The sequence below is a fragment of the Petaurus breviceps genome, unplaced genomic scaffold, assembly GCF_028583685.1.
Source record: "Petaurus breviceps papuanus isolate PSGF00001 unplaced genomic scaffold, PetGlider_PUasm1.0 490, whole genome shotgun sequence".
Taxonomy (NCBI): domain Eukaryota; kingdom Metazoa; phylum Chordata; class Mammalia; order Diprotodontia; family Petauridae; genus Petaurus; species Petaurus breviceps.
In genome coordinates, this window is record NW_027186352.1 from 11,256,992 (window position 1) to 11,274,017 (window position 17,026).

Below are 17,026 nucleotides of genomic sequence, written 5' to 3' on the forward strand. Positions count from 1 at the left end.
TATATCACTATCTATTATCTCATAAACAATGAAATGGGCCCAGAATTGGAGGGCCTGAGAAGGCTGGACTGCCTGTGGGAAATTGTGCATGGTTTTAAATGACCCTGAAATAAAGGCCTAACTTTTAAACACGAGTATTTTTTCCAGTGATTCTATATAGCTGGGAGTAAAGGAACACTAGTCACCCAAAAATCAGAGCTGTGGGTCACCCAAAGGGTGGTGGAGAGAGAGACACTGTAGGCACAACTGTCCTACATCCTGAGCCAAAGCAGATCATCAGAGAGAGGTATGACCAGAAAAGGAGAAGGGCCAGTCACAGTTATGGAAACAAGGGCTTATCAACAGACAGTCCACATTTTCCAATGGTAACCACATTATGTCAGCAGATACAAAGATCTTCCCAGCCTACTTGGGTACCTCACATGGAAGATATGGACAAGGACAAAAGAGATGCACAGGACGAAGTTAGAAAGGGATGCAATTTGCATCACTGGAAAAAGCACCTAGACTAATGAGATCACAAATGAATTAAAATAAGTCAAGGTCAATTAAGCAGACATCAGTTGTAATCTCCTTGTGGGCAAGATCAATATATATCCTCTGTAACCCCACAGCAACTAGAACAATGCTTAATACACAATGTTCAGTGAAGGCTTCATCTAACTGAGATACTCTCACAAATACTTATTTGATAATAGCAACTGTTATTTGTAGACTACATTAAAATGTACCAAGTACTTTACATATATCATCTCATTTCAACATAATCATTTCACTGGACAACGCAGATTTATTTTATTATGTGTAGATTTCCTGAGGACAGGGAAATTTTATGACTGTTTTGCTTATTTGCAAAACTGCCTTACCATATTTATTGAGGGTAAAAACAAGATTTGAGTCTTCCTCCCTTTAGACTGTGCGGAGGTGATCCTGGATTCTCTAAGGCTACACCAGCAAAGCCCAATCTCTGCAATCTGGAAGGGCTCAGCATATGGCCCCAGTGTGGACTGTGTGTCATCTGAAAATCTGTCTAGTTAAATTTGGACAGGCTCATTACCAGGGTCGCTGCAGGAATTCTTAAAAGGACCTGTTAAATTGTCAAGGAGGTGGAGGAAATATTAAGACAAATGGTATTTCTATCCAGGAGGAAGTATCAATACCAGTGAGATCAAAGATCCTTAAAAGGCTAAAGAAGTTTTGCTTTAACAAGTTAATCAGGTAAAACCCTCATTATTCAGTAGGTGGATTCATTTTAGAACACTGTTTCCTAAATTTACCCATTCTATTGTTTATCAGACAATTATAACCCAGAGACGACCGCAGCATTAAGATATAGCCTTACTATTGGTAATGAAAAAGACCTGATTTCTACCTGTTTTTAGAAATTGTTTTTATAAAACCTGAACTTGACAGCAAAAAAAAATTTCTAATGGTTATATCTCTATCATCCAAATTTTAGTAACTCTCATAGGAACAATATCAACCTACCTAAATAGCAGAGTCTCTAAAATAATCAAAGCTTTTCTCAAATGATTCTTTAAAATACACAATAGCACATATTCTCACAACGGATGTCAGCACGAGGCAGAATTACTGGAAGGAAAATCTTCCTTCTTTACCTTCGGTTTGGCCTAAAAAGTACGTATTCTAAAGCATGAGTGGAATTATTTGCAGTGGAGATGAAGCTGACGAGGAGGAAGACAAGGTCAGGTGCCCCCAGAAGGTGTGTCAGCTGTTTGTGGAGAATCTGCTCTCTGTAGGACATCTGCTGTGGACTGTTCCTCCTAAATCGGTACCACCCGATGACATTCTGCAATAGAAACATATGAAAGGAAAAAAAAATATGAAGAAAAGAGAAAAAGAGAGTAATCTACGAGCACCTATCATCTCAAACTACAAGGTCACAGAGCAAGGGAAGTGAGCAAACTTAGAAAACCTTCCTGGAGGCAGCTTTAATTAGACTGTTCTGAATTAGAGGTATGGCAGACATTGGTTTTTGGATGGTGAATGTCTTTAAAAATGGTTTTTGTATAAAAACACATTTTTAAAAAAGTTAAATGTAGTTTTAAACTCTTAGTCTCCTCCTAAAATGAGGAATATAATCATACAGAAGATTAGAAACCTAATGCTAACTAATTTTTTAAGGAAGGTTATGTTAACACTAATGGGCTACACATTTAATATCAGTAACATAAGCCAACTGATTCTGAAGCCACATCGTCTTTGCTTCTTCAATACTGAATTATTACTGGATGAAGTCTGCAAATCGTTCAACTAAGAAACAGCCAAAAAACTGCCAATATTCTCCTAAGAGATTTTATCTTGCTACAGTTAGCCTTATGACAGGCCCTCTTCTGTCTTCATTGCTCCTTCATATCATGAGGCAGCAGAAAGAAAACACGAGCCTTAAAAAATACCCAGGAAAACTGAAGAAAATGGAGCTGAAACAAACTTTGATTTCCTATTTTCTTTCAGGACTGAAGTTTGTTGATTTGAACTATAACAAGAGAATAACATCAAGCAGATTAATTAAAAAAGGTCAAGGCATCAAATCAATTGCTTTTGTGTCATTAAAGCTTAAGCCTTTTAGACTTAGCTATTGATGGGGGGAAACAAAAAATTACTAAAAGAAACTTAGTATGCAAAAAATGAAAAATACACTTTAATGTATGTTCCATGTACACAGTATGTAGAACATAATGCACTGCTTTTCCTGAAACCTCACTTTCTTATGAAATTCCCCAGGCAAGCTTTCACAGCTAATGAAGTCACGTGATAATTTCCTAGCCTAGTGACATATCTTAGGCTGGCAGCTCACACCTTCTATAAAGCCGGCAACAACACAATGACTCAGACAGACACAGTTTGTGAACAAAAGTGTCCCACTGTAGAGTTTCACAACTCTGGGAGACCTCAGGACTACTAAGGGCTCCAGGAAGCTATAAGTAAGTAAGTCCCTGAAGTTATAGTAATATTTTTCAAAATATGCAGATGCTGTTGTGAGCACTATAATATTCATCTAAATGTATTACTGAATTCATCATGGCTTTTGTCTTATTTATTTTCTCAAAGATTCATCTAGTACTACTATGGAGGGGGCAAAAGGGGGGTGCTAATAAGAATCTTATACCATATCATAATAAACTCCAAAATATCTGGTTAAGTTATAAAAGGGCAAACCATTTTTAAACAATTAGAGTGGAATTGAAGGGTGCCAAGTAGAAAGAATTTATAACCAGACAAAGGAAAGAGGAAAATTCAAAAGATAAGGCAGACAATTTCCACTATATAAATTTAAAAAAAAAAAATTTTTAAATTTTTGGACAGAAAAAAATTACTAGAATAAGATAAGCAAAAAGAGAGAAAACTTTAAGTAAGTCTGCTATCCAAAACAGAGAGAATTTACACAAATTAATAAGACTAAAAGATGTTTCCCAATAGAAAAGGGGCCAAAGGACACTTCTCAAGTGCAATCTGTTCTCAAACATGCAAAAAGAATGCTCCAAATCACTAAAAGAAATGCAAATTAAAACAATTCTGAGCTATCAACCTTCACACCCATTAAACAGACAAAGACCAAAACCAGTCAATGCCATCAGGGTGACAGGTAATTGGGATGACTGTAGAACCACTGTTCTAGAATGCAGAAATGCTCCTGTTGGATCTAGACTTAAATAAGATTGAAGACAAAATGACTGATGGCAGAAAGCAAAGTCTGTGCCTGCTGGACTCTGACAGCACAATGATCAGCCTCCCCTCTCCCTTATCTATCTTTTACACAGCTGCCAAATGGATATCATCTCCTCCCTCCAAATAAAATGCAGACCCCTCTCTGGAGCGCTTAGCGTCCTACCTCATTCATCCAGTCTGCACTTCCAGGCTTATCACGCACTGCAGCCCCACAGCCCGCCTGCTGCTCCCGCCACCAGGTATCTACTCTCCTCTGCCCACCGCGAGTGCTCTTTTCCGCATCACCATCTTTATGAATCCTCAGCTCAAAGGCCAGTCCCTCCATGAGACCTTTTCTGACCCCCCAGGGAGCAGAATTTCCCCCCAAAGTCCCTTGAACTGGCTTGTATTTACTTCTCTATGAGGAGGCTGTAGCCCTCAATGGAGTATCTGTCCCCTAAGGTCAAGACTGCATCTTTCTTTAATCTGTATCTATCTGCAGGTCCAAGTACAGTGACTGGCCACGTGGGACTTAATCAATTCTTGTGGAATGACTGAGACACTTCCTGGAGGTAGTTCCTTCAAAAACGATTGTTTTGCTCTAAATTCAATATATAAATCAAGGAACATTGCTGGATGTAAAACAGGCAATTATGACTATATTAAATTTAAAAGATTTTGTACAAACAAAGCCAATGCAACCAAAGTTAGAAGGAAAAGCAGAAAGCTGGAAAACGGCAATTTTACAGCAATTGTCTCTGATAAAGGTCTTATTCCTTAAATATATAGAGGACTGAGTCAAATTAATAAGAATACAAGTCATTGGGGGGCGGAGCCAAGATGGCGGAGTAGAAGCACGACCTTCCCGCGGCTCTGGCTTCCACCCTCCCCAATCCATGTAAAAAGGGGACTCTAAACAAACTTTGGAGCTGCAGAACCCACAAAATGACACAGAGAAGCTAACCTCCCGCTGAGGACAGCCCAGTGGGCCGGCAGGAATCCAGTGAGCCCAGCACCACGCCTAGGCTTTAGCTCCAGGGCGGGCCTGACCAGCCGCCTGCCAGAGGGACTCCAGATCAGCAGCAGCTGTGGCCATTTCCAGATTTATCAATACATAGATGCGAAGGACAAGGTGAGAGGCCAGTACAGTCTGGACTTTGGGACCCAGTAAGTGGGAGTGCCTGGCTTCTACCCTGGGGCGAGAAACCACTGAGACTCAGGCACAGCCAGCCAGCGCCACGTGGCGGCTTCAGCTCCTGGCCTGCAGAGTGTAGGGGGACCAAGCACCAGTCTGAGGGGTAATTGCTCTTGCTTTAACCTGCTTGGATCTGGATTGCAGCGTTTGTGACGAAAACTCCCCTGTCTGGTGGCAGAGTCCTACTGTGGCAAAAAGCCCAAAACTCAAATCATTGAGTGGCAAAATGAGCAGGCAAAGGAAACAGAGCAGACAGAAGATTCCAACGTTACACTCCTATTTTGGGGACAAGAAGGAGCAAGGCATGGAACAGGAGGAAAACAGTGAAGTCAGAACTCCTGCACCAAAAGCTTCAAAGGAAAATACAAGCTGGTTACAGGCCATAGAGGACCTTAAGAAGAAGATAAGAGAAGTGGAGGAAAAATTGGGAAGAGAAATGAGAACAATGCAAGAAAATTATGAAATGAGAGTCAACAGCCTGACTGAAGAAAATAACACCTTAAAAAACAGACTGACTCAAATGGCAAAAGAGGCTCAAAAAGGCAATGAGGAGAAGAATGCCTTAAAAAGTCGAATTTGCCAGATGGAAAAAGAATCTCAAAAGCTCACTGAGGAGAATCATTGCTTCAGAATTAGATTGGAGCAAATGGAAGCTAATGACTTTATGAGAAATCAAGATGCTGTTAAACAGATCCAAACAAATGAAAGAATATGAAATATCTCATGGGAAAAACCACTGACTTGGAAAATAGATCCAGGAGAGATAATTTAAAAATTATTGGACTACCTGAAAGCCATGATCAAAGTAAGAACCTAGAAATCATCCTCCAGGAAGTTCTCAAAGAAAACTTCCCTGATGTTTTACAACCAGGGGGCAAAATAGAGGTTGAAAGAATCCTCTGATCACCTCCTAAAAAAGATTCCAAAAAGAAAACTCCTAGGAATATTATAGCCAGGTTCCGGAATTCCCAGATTAAGGAGAGAATATTACAAGCAGCCAGGAAGAAACAATTTGAATATTGTGGAAACACAATCAGGATAACCCAGGATCTGGCAGCTTCTACACTGAGGGATCGAAGGGCTTGGAATGTGATATTCTGGAGGTCAAGGGAGCTGGGATTAAAACCAGGAATCACCTACCCAGCAAAACTGAGTATCATGTTTCAGGGGAAAATATGGTCATTCAGTGGAATAGAGGACTTTCAAGCATTCTTGCTGAAAAAACCAGAGTTGAATAGAAAATTTGACATTCAGATACAAGAAGCAAGAGAAGCATAAGAAGGTAAACAGGGAAAAGAAATCAAAAGGAACTTATCAAAATTGAACTATTAACATTCCTACATGGAAAAACAATAATTGTAACTTATGAAACTTTTCTCAGTAGTTGAAGGGATTAGAAATATATATACGTCTTTATATGAGGGTATGCGGGCATATGAATACATATGTGAATGTGTGTATATACGTTTACAGGTATACATAGATAGAGGGCATGGGACCAATTTAACAGGAAGGGATGATACTTAAAAGGTGAAATTAAGAGGTGAGAGGAATATAATGAGAGGAGATGGGGAGAGACAGAATGGGGTAAACTATCTCATACAGAAGAGGTAAGGGAAAATGGCTACAATGGAGGGGAAGAATAGGAAGGCAAAAGGGAATGGGTCAACCTTATTCCTATTGAATCTGGCTTTGAGGAGGGAGGGAAATACACACTAAATAAGGGATCTCACCCTCCAGGAGAATAGGGGGGGAAGGGGATGAGAGGGGGGGATGATGGAAGGGAGGGCAGGCTGGGGGGGAGGGAAGTTGGAAGCACCCACTTTTGAAAAGGGACGGGATCAAAGTAGAGAACAGAACAAGTGGGAGGTGGGATAGGAGGAAGGGAAATATAGTCAGTCTTTTACAATATATCTACTATGTTATTGTTTTGCATTAGCCGCACATGTACAACCTATACTGAACTGCTTGTCTCCCCAGTGGGGGTGGGTGGCAGGGGGGAGAAGGGAATGAATTTGGAATTGAAAGTTTTAAAATCAAATATTCAAATAAATAAATAAATATATATATATATATATATATATATATATATATAAAGAATACAAGTCATTCCCCAATTGATAAATGGTTAGAGAATATGAACAGGCAGTTTTCAGATGAAGAAATCAAATCTATCTATAGTCATATGAAAAAAATCACTAGTGATCAGAGAAAGGCAAATTAGAACAACTCCGAGATATCAGCTCACATCTATCACAATGGTTAATATGACAGAAAAGGAAAATCATAAATGGAGGGGATGGAGGAAAATTGAGACACCAATGCACTTTTGGGAGTGCAAACTGATCCTACCTGTTTGGAGAACAATTTGGAACCATGCCCAAAGAGCTATAAAACTGTACAAATAAAGGAAATTACCTATTTGCACAAAAATATTTATAGCAACTCTTTTCATAGTGGCAAAGAATCTGAAATTGAGGGAGTGCCCACCAATGGGGGAATATGACTATAATGGAGTATCACTAAGAGATGATGAGCATGAGGCAACTAGGTGGTGCAGTGAACAGAACACCGGCCCTGGAGTCAGGAGGACCCGAGTTCGAGATCAAATCCCGCCCCAGACACAACACAAAAAAGTGGCCAGTGACCCTGGGACAGTCACTTAACCCCAACTGCCCTACCTTCCCCCCTCCAAAAAAAAAGATGAGCAGGCAGATTTTAGAAAAATCTGGAAAGACTTAAGTAAACTGATACAAAGTGAAGTGACATAACCAGAAGAACATTGTACAGGAACAGTCACACTGTATGATAAACAACTGTGATACAACGATCCAAGACAATTCCAAAGGACTCACAATGAAAAAACGCTATCCACCTCCAGAGAAGTAATGAGAGCAGTCTGAATGCAGATCAAACATACTATTTCCATTTTCTGCATTTTCCCCATGGTGTTTTTCCCCCTTTGGGTCTGTATCTTCCTTCGTAACATGACTATTGAAAAAAATTGAGGAAAAAAGATCTGGCTATGAGGTGATAAGGGCCTGTGCCAGGGGCGTCGTTACACGAGAGGCACGAGGGCCATACAGGGCAGTGCACTGGAGATGGGGGAGGAATTGAGAGCAACACTCAAGTTTGGGGCCTGGGTGACCTGGGAGGATAATGGTCCCTCCAAGAGCAAGGGGAAGTGCAGAAGGCAGGGAGGTTTGGGGGAAGAGAACGAGCTCTGTTCAGACATGTTGGATTTGAGATGTCTGTGGAACATCCAGCCTGAGACACCCAAGAAACTACTGGTAACGAGAGACAGCAGCTCAGGAGAGAAGTCAGCGCTGGACGGAAGTAGTCGGTGACAGAGAAACAGACTCACAAGTGAGACGACCCAGGTTCAAGTTCTGCCTGACATACAAGGACCACATAATACTGGAAAAACACTTAACCTCTCTGTGCTCTAAGCACCAAAGACCGTCAGTCACCAAAAAAAATAAAAGACAGAAACAGAGCCAGGTCACACTGGCAGCTTGCTCACCAGGGGAGTTCTTATAACCCTGCAGTCACAGGCCTAGTGCCAATCCCTAACTATGAGTTAGTGTAGTACTAAGTCACTTCAGACAGGACGGTGATTCTTTTTTTTCCTTCCAGGATTACTGTTTTATTCTACTTGTCATAATGCCTCCTATAAATGCAAAAATTCTTTTTTTATTTTGGAAAGCAAATGCTTGCAAAAACAAGAAACACCGTGAGGACGCTGCTGTTTTAGGAGGTGGCTATAAGGAAAAGACTGCATTCATTTATTTTGATATTTTTATTTAAAGTTTTGTGTTCCAAATTCTCTCTCCCTCCTGCCCTAAAATGGTAAGCAATCAGATACAGGTTATACACGTGCAATTACATACCACATTTCCACATTAGTCATTTTGTACAAGACTCAAATAGAAGAAAGAAAATGAAGATTAGCTGGCTTCAGTCGGTAGTCAAACAATATGAGCTCTTTCTCTGGAGGCGGACAGCATGCTTCATCACTAGTCCTTTGGGACTGTCTTGGATTACCGTATTACTGAGAATAGGTAAGTCATTCACAGTTCATCAAACAATATTGCTGTTGCTGTGTACAACATTCTCCTGGCTTTGTTTGGCATCTTCACTACACATCTGTTCATGTAAGTCTTTGCAGGTTTTTCTGAAATCATCCTGCTCATTTCTTATAGCACAGTAAGATTCCATTACATATTACATATACCACAACTTGTTTGGCCATTCCCCAATTGATGGGCACCCCCTTGATTGCCGATTTCGTAGCCATATGGTGATTCTTATTATATGCTGAAGTTCAACCAAGAGCAAGTTATTTAAATGTCCCTTCATTTCAGTAAAGATCGTTGTATAACTTTATATAAATCTTCAGTGTTGGCAGAATGTCTCCCAAATATTTCATTTCAAAGTTATTTTGTTATCAGTTCCTCTTGGTTTTTGTTATAGCCCTATAGAAATGTTTTTTTTTTTGGATTCATTTTGCATCCTTCATCTTAACTAAAGCTAGCAATTACTTCAGTTAGCGTGCTGTTTTTGTGGGATGTTCTGAGCAAACAATCATACCATCTACAAACAGGGGACAATTTCACCTCTTCTTTGATGGTGTTTATATCTTAAGTTTCTCTTGTCATATTTTTACTGCTAACATTTCTAGAAAAATGTTAACATTGCTTTACTTCTGTTATTTATTGGAAGAGTTTCTGGTGTTTCGTTATGACAAGTGATGTAAGTTTTTGATTTCAGATGAATACTTTTTCTCATGTTAAAAAAATGGACTTCCTATATCTACAGATTTTTAGCATAAATAAGTGTTATATTTTGTCAAAGCCATTTGTTAACATGTGGTCTTAGTGGTTTTTTTTGTTTTAAGGTGATTATATTGTCTTCCCAGCACTGAACTATCCCTGGCATAAATCCAACTTAGTTATAGTACATAATTTATAGATATGTTGTATAATCCTTTTATTCAGATTTAAACTTTTTTGCATGAATAATTGTTAGTGATATTGATCTCCAATTCTCTTTCTCTGATTAGCCCCCCACTGCTTAGGTATTATTACCACATCTGTCTTATCAAGGGAGTGCTTTCATATTCAACTACTGAGAATAATTTGCAGAGCACAGTATCCTTCATTTCTTTCCAATCTTCCCCTCTTTCATCCATTTCTTCTTTTTCCTTTTTAACTCTTTTCCATAAGACCCTGGGCCTGACAATAAGATACTGCTGTGCTTCCACAGTGACACACAACACAGAAGACCGTGCTAGTCTCTGATCCTACATAAAATCTCAGCCATGATCCTCCTGGGAGATGCAGACAGAGCAGGAAGTTCACTGTAGTTGGTTCAAATCCCAGCTCTCCTGCTTGAGGGAACTACTGTGGAAAATAGGGAGTCTGCTGGAAAGGAAACCAGACTTGAGCTGGAAACCTGCCTCAGCTGTCCGCTGGCACTGTGAACCTGGGCAAGTCACTTATCCTTCCTCTGCCTGTTTTCTCATAGGTAATGGGGATGGTAACAACGTCCCCCTAGGGTGCTTGGGAGGTATGAGACACTCTACAGTTGAGGAAACTGAAGTAAACAGGGTGAAGCGACTTGCCCAAGGTGACACAGTTAATAAGTGACTGAGGTCAGATTTGAGCTCATGTAGATGAGTCTTCCTGATTCCAGATCCAGCACCCTCTGCACAATGGTGGCCCCCCAAGCCGCCCCATCTCATGTTCCCATAATCTTTGGCATGATCATTTTACAACCAGTGTATTTCCCCAAAATTAATATTTGCTATTCTAAGTTAGTTTTTGCTTGAGAACAGGTTATAAGTGAGACTATTAAAGACTGCTGTAAGAGACTGAGATGAACAGAAGAGCTGTCAGTCACTCCCTCCCAGCAACACAGATGAGCACCCACAGATACACCGTGGCCCACACCAGCTGAGCCTGAGACTCTATTATTACAATTTGCTTTTTAAACTCTTTAAGAGAAACACAAGGAAGGACTTTCTCGCGGTAGCCTGGGACAATGTGTACAACGTCTAGAGAAGAGGGCAGTCTGAGGGCCAAAAGGAACCTCGAGGTTTAATTCAATGCCCTGAGACAACAACAGCACCAGGAAGAGCATTTACCTTTCTTCGGTCTTTGAGAAGCCGGTCCAAACTCTCTTCATTAACTTTTCCAGCGTAATCATAAAAGCTTAAGTCAAGAAAAAAAGAAAAAGTGAGACAGAGCTTACAATTTGCTTTTCAGATGAATGCCCCCTCAGCTAATGCCCCGGAAGGAAACAATTCAAATTTTCAGTGATGTTCACATCAGATGGCACCTCAATCCTGGAGGTGACCCCACCCAAACCCTGCCCTGTCCTCCCCACCTCGACCTCTTTTTGGCTGGTGACACTTGAAGAAAGGTAGGGACAATTTCATCTTCCACCTATGAAAAATGAAGCCCGTTGCCTGCCCATATTAAGTGTTCAATAAATGACTGTTGAATTGAAACCTACTAAAGTTAGCATGGGGTGAAAGAAAAAAACACGTCAAAAGGACAGCAGAGAGCTAAGCCGGAAAGGGTTCATGTTGCTGTCATCTGACTAGACTATGGTAAATGGCTGAGCACTCTGTTTTATTCTAACACGAAGATGTGGTCAAAGATCCACACTAGTCTGGCACACGGACAAGAAATCAGTCTGGAAAGTCCTTCTGTCATGTTCCTAAATGTAGGGTAGGGGCGGTGATACCCTGAGGGACAACAGGTGAAGAATGGGGGGTGGGCGGATACTCAGTTATTAAAAGTGACCCACAGAAAACCGCTGGTATCGGCAGTCATTATCACCAGCGCATCTCGCCAGGCTGGCCACAGTCGGACAGTCAGTGATAAAGGATCCGCATTGAGGAGCGTGGGCTAGGCTGCCAGGGCGGAGGAAGCTCCCCTACTGGCCCCTCCTCATTACTCCAGAGTCATTCTGCCTATGGACTCATGGTTTCCTGCCAGGCTAGCACTTCCTCACGTGCCAGACCCAGGGATGGCCCCTAACAAATGCCTACTGAATCCAACTGGCCCCTGGGAGATGGTCAGTAAAGGCCGGCTACACTGAGCTCCAAGAGGCTCCATGACCCCAACCCTTCCAGTCAGTGAAAAAACTGTTTCTCCTTAGTCTCTTATCTTAGATACAAATTATCTGAAATGTTCTACTAATGGAGGGTGTGTGGATGGAAGTTGCTACATCTCACCCATCTGTCACTTTGACACAAAAGTTCCATTACAAAACAAACTGTTACAAATCACCAGCCATATCTGCTGTTTGTTTTAAACAGCAAAAGCCCAAGGCTAGTCAAAGCGTCCCAGCTCCTCCGCTGCCCTCCTGCCAGCTCGGGGGCTCCTCCACGGAGGGAGGGTCCGGCTGCCACAAGGGCAATGGGCAGCTCCTCACAGAACCTGCTTGGTCAGGAGCTGTCAATGCTCATGACGGGGGGAAGCTCCAGGAGAAGCAGAATGGCCACAGAGGGTGGGACAAATGTCCGAGAGCCTTGTGTCCTGGGGACAGCGGGGAGAGGCCAGTAGGCCAAGGAGCTCCCCTCCCCCACTGGTGCCTGTCTGCCCTTAGGCCAGCTGCTTCCATTCCTGTGCCTCAGTTTCCTCATCTATAAAACAAGCCCCATTCATTGAACCACACAATTCCCTGGGCCTTCTCATGACTAAATTTCTGAGATCTTATGATGAGGGGTAAAGAATCTGCTGCCAAAGGGCTAAGTAAAACCTCTGGGTCCAAGGTAAGTCCCCACACATTCTGCAGGGCTGTCCCCAGCTCAGCAATCAGGGGCAAGGATGAAAGGGGACACAGGCTCCAGACTACCTGGGGAGACTGGGAGGAAGCCACACCGACAGTGTGGTTAGTTGGGGAGCGCAAGGTTAGCTTGGTCATCAGGTTAGGAATCTAGGTCAAAGTCGAGGGTGAGCAGCCTGGAGGCCTCTGCAGGCCCCTGGGGAGGGAGCGGGGAGAGAGTTGGTCAAAATTACCTGGCTGAACTGGGTCAAGGCTAAAGGGGACACTGTCATGGCCAAGGAGACTAGGGATGTTAAGGCAATGCCAGGGCTCTGGAATTACGGAAGCAGCCCTGGAGCAGAGGTGGGTAGAAGGCAGGGGCCTTCTCATCTCTCACCCTCTTCCCTCTGGGTGTTTCTCCCATTTTCTCCATCTGCTTCTCTCTCCCTTCAAATGTCTCTAGGTCTCCTCCCTTCTCTTTCCCCATCTGTCTCTCCTTTAGCTGACCATAATATGGAACTGAAATATATGTAACAGAGAAGACCAAAAAAACGGGTTATGTTCCCTCATATTAATTTTGAAAGGGTGGATAAATAAAATCCTTTTTCTAACAAATACAAAATCATATAAAGTTTGACTTCTCCATGGCACTAAACTGAATTTTTTCTCCTTCACAGGTCAATAGTGCTGGCAGAATCAAAGCTCGTCCTCTTCTCTGGACTCCTCTTCCTCTGACTGAAAGACAACTTCCTTCACCTCCAGCAGTTCTTCCTTCTAAACAGGGACTTGAGGAAACATTGCCTATATGCCCAGTGACCCACAAGGGCTTCGAGGGGCCATCGAGAATGCAACCAACTGCAGGCAGGGTTCAGCCCCTCCAGACCACACAATGGCACTGCCTGGGCCTCACTCTGCTCATCCGTAAAAGGAGCACCCTTCCCTCTCTAACTGCTAGAACTCCATAATCATAGATAGGCTCTAATCAAATCGGTTTTAAATGTGGGCTACATGCTACGTAATACAGAAAAGAAAGATAACTTACCTGAAAAGCTTTGGACAAGGCTCATGATTATGGATTTCTGGAATTAGAAAAAAGATATAGTCATTTCAGTTAGTCATAAAAGATGAAAAGGCAGCTAGAGAGAAGCCCTGTGTCCCTTTTAAATTTCTCAGGAAATTTAAAGGTGCTTATTCTGTTTCCTGAGCACTCACAAGGCTGCCTGCCAAGGCAGAGGGGGGGTCTGAGCTGCCGTGGGGGGAGAAGAGGCAACAAGCAGGATCCTGACGTTCATCCAAGGCCCCTTTTGGTGATTTCCAAAGACAGGGCCACCCCCCCCACCCAAACTCAAGAGCATAGCTTCACTGCAAAAGTAACTAAGTATGAAAGTATATCCCTTTTTGCATTTGATGAGTACACACTGCTGCCAACCTTTCATCTGCCCCCAGGGATTCCTGAGGGACCACATTCAATCCCTGCAAAGCCAGCCTGGGGTAGTGGCAGAAAAGAAATAAGCATTTCCACAGCACCTACTATGTCCCAGTCACCAGGCTCCGAGTGCTTTACAAACACTGCCTCCTTTTAAGCTCACAACCACCCTAGTGGTAGGTGCTGCTATGATCCCTTTTCAGATGAGGACATTGAGGCAAACAGGGTGAAGAGACTTGTCCAAGGTCACCCAACTAGTAAGTGTCAGAGGCCTCCAGGCCCAGAACTGCACCCACTGCACACCCAGGGGGTTTCAGTTCCAGCTCTCCTACCTGCTCCTACGTCACCTTAGAGAAGCCACCTAACCTCTCTGGGGCTTACTCTCCCCATCTCTATTTTGAAGACACTATACCAGAGGGTGTTAAAGGCCCTTTCTTGTTCCTAATGCTGCAGTTGGGTAATCAGTGGCATCCTTCAACAGACAGATATGTTCAAGAGGACTGAAGCAGAAATGTGCCTAAATGGCTCTGGCATTTATGACTAAACAGAAATGATGGGGAAAGCGTTCATTTTGGAAACAGACCTCTGTGAGGAAGCCTCCAATGGTGGGCCCCATGTCATGAAGGACAACACATATCACTGTCTGAGGAATGCCGACCATCTCGGAGACACCTCAGGCCACCATGGAAACAGCAGTCTACTAGACAGATCTTTACTGACTTCAACCCAAAGTGAACGGGCCCCCACCTTGTCACCAAGCTCAAGTGCTGTGTTTCTGCATAAGAAATCCTGGCCAAATTGACCACAATTCCATCTCGTACATTCAACAGTGGAGTGATTCATCGCTTACTGTTCAACGAGTCAAACCCTCTGTGTTCAAGACTACAATTTTAGCTCAACCAGAAGCAAATCTAGATTCTCAACAATGATGGGCTCCTGCACCCAAGCTTCACTACCCAGACTGTGTGTGAAGATGTTGTCAGTCTGACGGCTAGGTGGCACAGTGAGTAGAGCACCGGCCCTGGAGTCAGAAGGACCTGAGTTCAAATTGGGCTTCAGACACTTAACACAAAAACTAGCCGTGTGACCTTGGGCAAGTCACTTAACCCCCAACTGCCCTCCAAAAAGCAAAAAAAAAAAAAAAAAGATGTCAGTCCAGTTGTCAGCTTTGGCCAGGGCCAAGACACCGTTCCCAATCCAGGCTTTGCATGCAGCATGTCGCCCCAAACTGCGTGAAAATCCCTTGAAGAATAAGGCCAAGTAGCCGGTATTGCGCTGCAGTCCTGTTGTGGCATACCTAATACTTGGGGCTCAGGAAGAAAATGGAAACGCGCCTTCCCTCCTCAACGGCAGTAGACACACTTGAGGAAAACAGCCCCAAAGCTGAAGCAGAACTTGAAATGCCTTTCCATCACAAACGAGACCCACTGGTTACTTTTGGATTGACAAATGGGTTAAAAAAATGTGCTGACATCAGACCACCTAACCAGAGGCTTCCTCCAGTCCCCTCCTCTAGTCCCCGATGGCTCAGCTACGAGGCCTTCTGTAAGCATGCTAAGCCCAGAGGCTGCACAGGATGATGCCATTGCTAGGGGGAAAGTCAGCAAACGTCGATGATGGGACCACTCTGCCTGACAGAGCGCTGACTTGTCCTGTCATTCCGCAGGAGTGACTGGTGCCCCTGCTGCCCCCTTTACACCTCAGACCTTCTGCATGTCTGCACTGGCCTCACCAGCTCAGGAGGAGGATTCTGAGGATCCACAAGCACTCCTTCACTTCTGCCTGTCTGCTAGGACACAGACCTCCTCTTCGAAGAGTCACCTCCATCTGGTGAACATTTTATTATTCTTCCACTTTAGTTTTGTCCCTCTCAAACTGTTTTCTCCCCCAATCCTAAGCTCCTTTGTTCAATACTCATGGCCCTCCATCATCTGATTCTAACTCAATGTTCAGTTGTATCTAATATACTCCCCAAAAGGACCATCTACCATTCCCTACCTACACCCCACTCTCATACCTCCTGGTCTTTGGTTACCTCCAAAGCTATACCAGCTAAAATCTCCTCCCCTCCCTTCAGTCTTCCCTGATTCCCTATCACCTCCCCTTCCTCCCCCCCCAAAAAAAACCCACATCTGGAAACACTCCCTCCCTCTCCTGACCGCTCATCACACACTGTCTTTCTACCTCTCTTCTGTGTTTTCTACTTCTAGTTTGTGTAATATTTACTTGAGAATAAGCCTCACGTCTCCTCCTATGTGCTACATTTCCTGAGGACAGACCCGTCCTACTCATTTTTATTGGGCCCTCAGAACCTAGCAGTTGACTTGCACAGGGGCACTCAAGGCAGAGGCCATACAAGAAAGACGAAGAACCTCTGGAAAGCCCATCCCCATAACCACTCTTAACACGGGCACACCCTAGGATCTGGGGATCATTCTGCAGTTATCAATAAATGAAAAATTACGTTGATTTATTTAAAACCTAGCCTAAGAAACTACAAACTAAGTTTTCTTATTCCTCATCCTCTACCCAGGGCAGGCCGAATAAGTAAGTGGCACAGTCCAGAGACCACTGAGCTGGGAGCTAGGAGAACCTGCCTCAAATGCTTCCTCGCTGTGTGGCAAGTCACTCAACCTATCTTGGACTCAGCTTCTCCCTCTGTAAAATAGGAATAACAATAGCAGCAGCCTCCCCCCACTATGGGTGCTTCCTTCAATATCAGAACCCTCCCCCCTGGCCATCCTGTAGACCTGTGTCTATGACCTTCCACAAACTGGCCAAGAGGAGTAACAGGTGGGGAGGGGCCCCCCAGAGTGCTGGCGACCTTCCTCTAGGTCTCCTGACACTGAGTAAGGGCTAATGAAGAGTGGAGGCTGGCCCCCAGTTCATTGTTCCTTCTTCTCTCTGTGACCAGCTGTCTTTTTTTGAAAGTCACACAATTTCTTTGAGAATCTGCTTCT

At 43.4% G+C, this 17,026-nt stretch overlaps 2 protein-coding genes across 2 annotated transcripts in view; one reads left to right on the forward strand and one right to left on the reverse strand.

Moving 5' to 3' along the window:
- EEF1AKMT2 (EEF1A lysine methyltransferase 2) overlaps positions 1–17,026 on the forward strand; it is a 125,454-nt gene that overhangs the window by 67,782 nt on the left and 40,646 nt on the right. The gene's annotated exons all lie outside the window — the stretch shown is intronic.
- Positions 1–17,026, reverse strand: part of ABRAXAS2 (abraxas 2, BRISC complex subunit) — a 39,732-nt gene that overhangs the window by 16,590 nt on the left and 6,116 nt on the right. The window contains exons 3-5 of the mRNA XM_069101748.1: positions 13,683–13,719; positions 11,010–11,076; positions 1,620–1,810 (exon numbers count right to left, since the gene is read on the reverse strand). Of these exons, the coding sequence (XP_068957849.1) occupies positions 1,620–1,810; positions 11,010–11,076; positions 13,683–13,719 (295 nt within the window). The remainder of the gene's footprint in view (positions 1–1,619; positions 1,811–11,009; positions 11,077–13,682; positions 13,720–17,026) is intronic.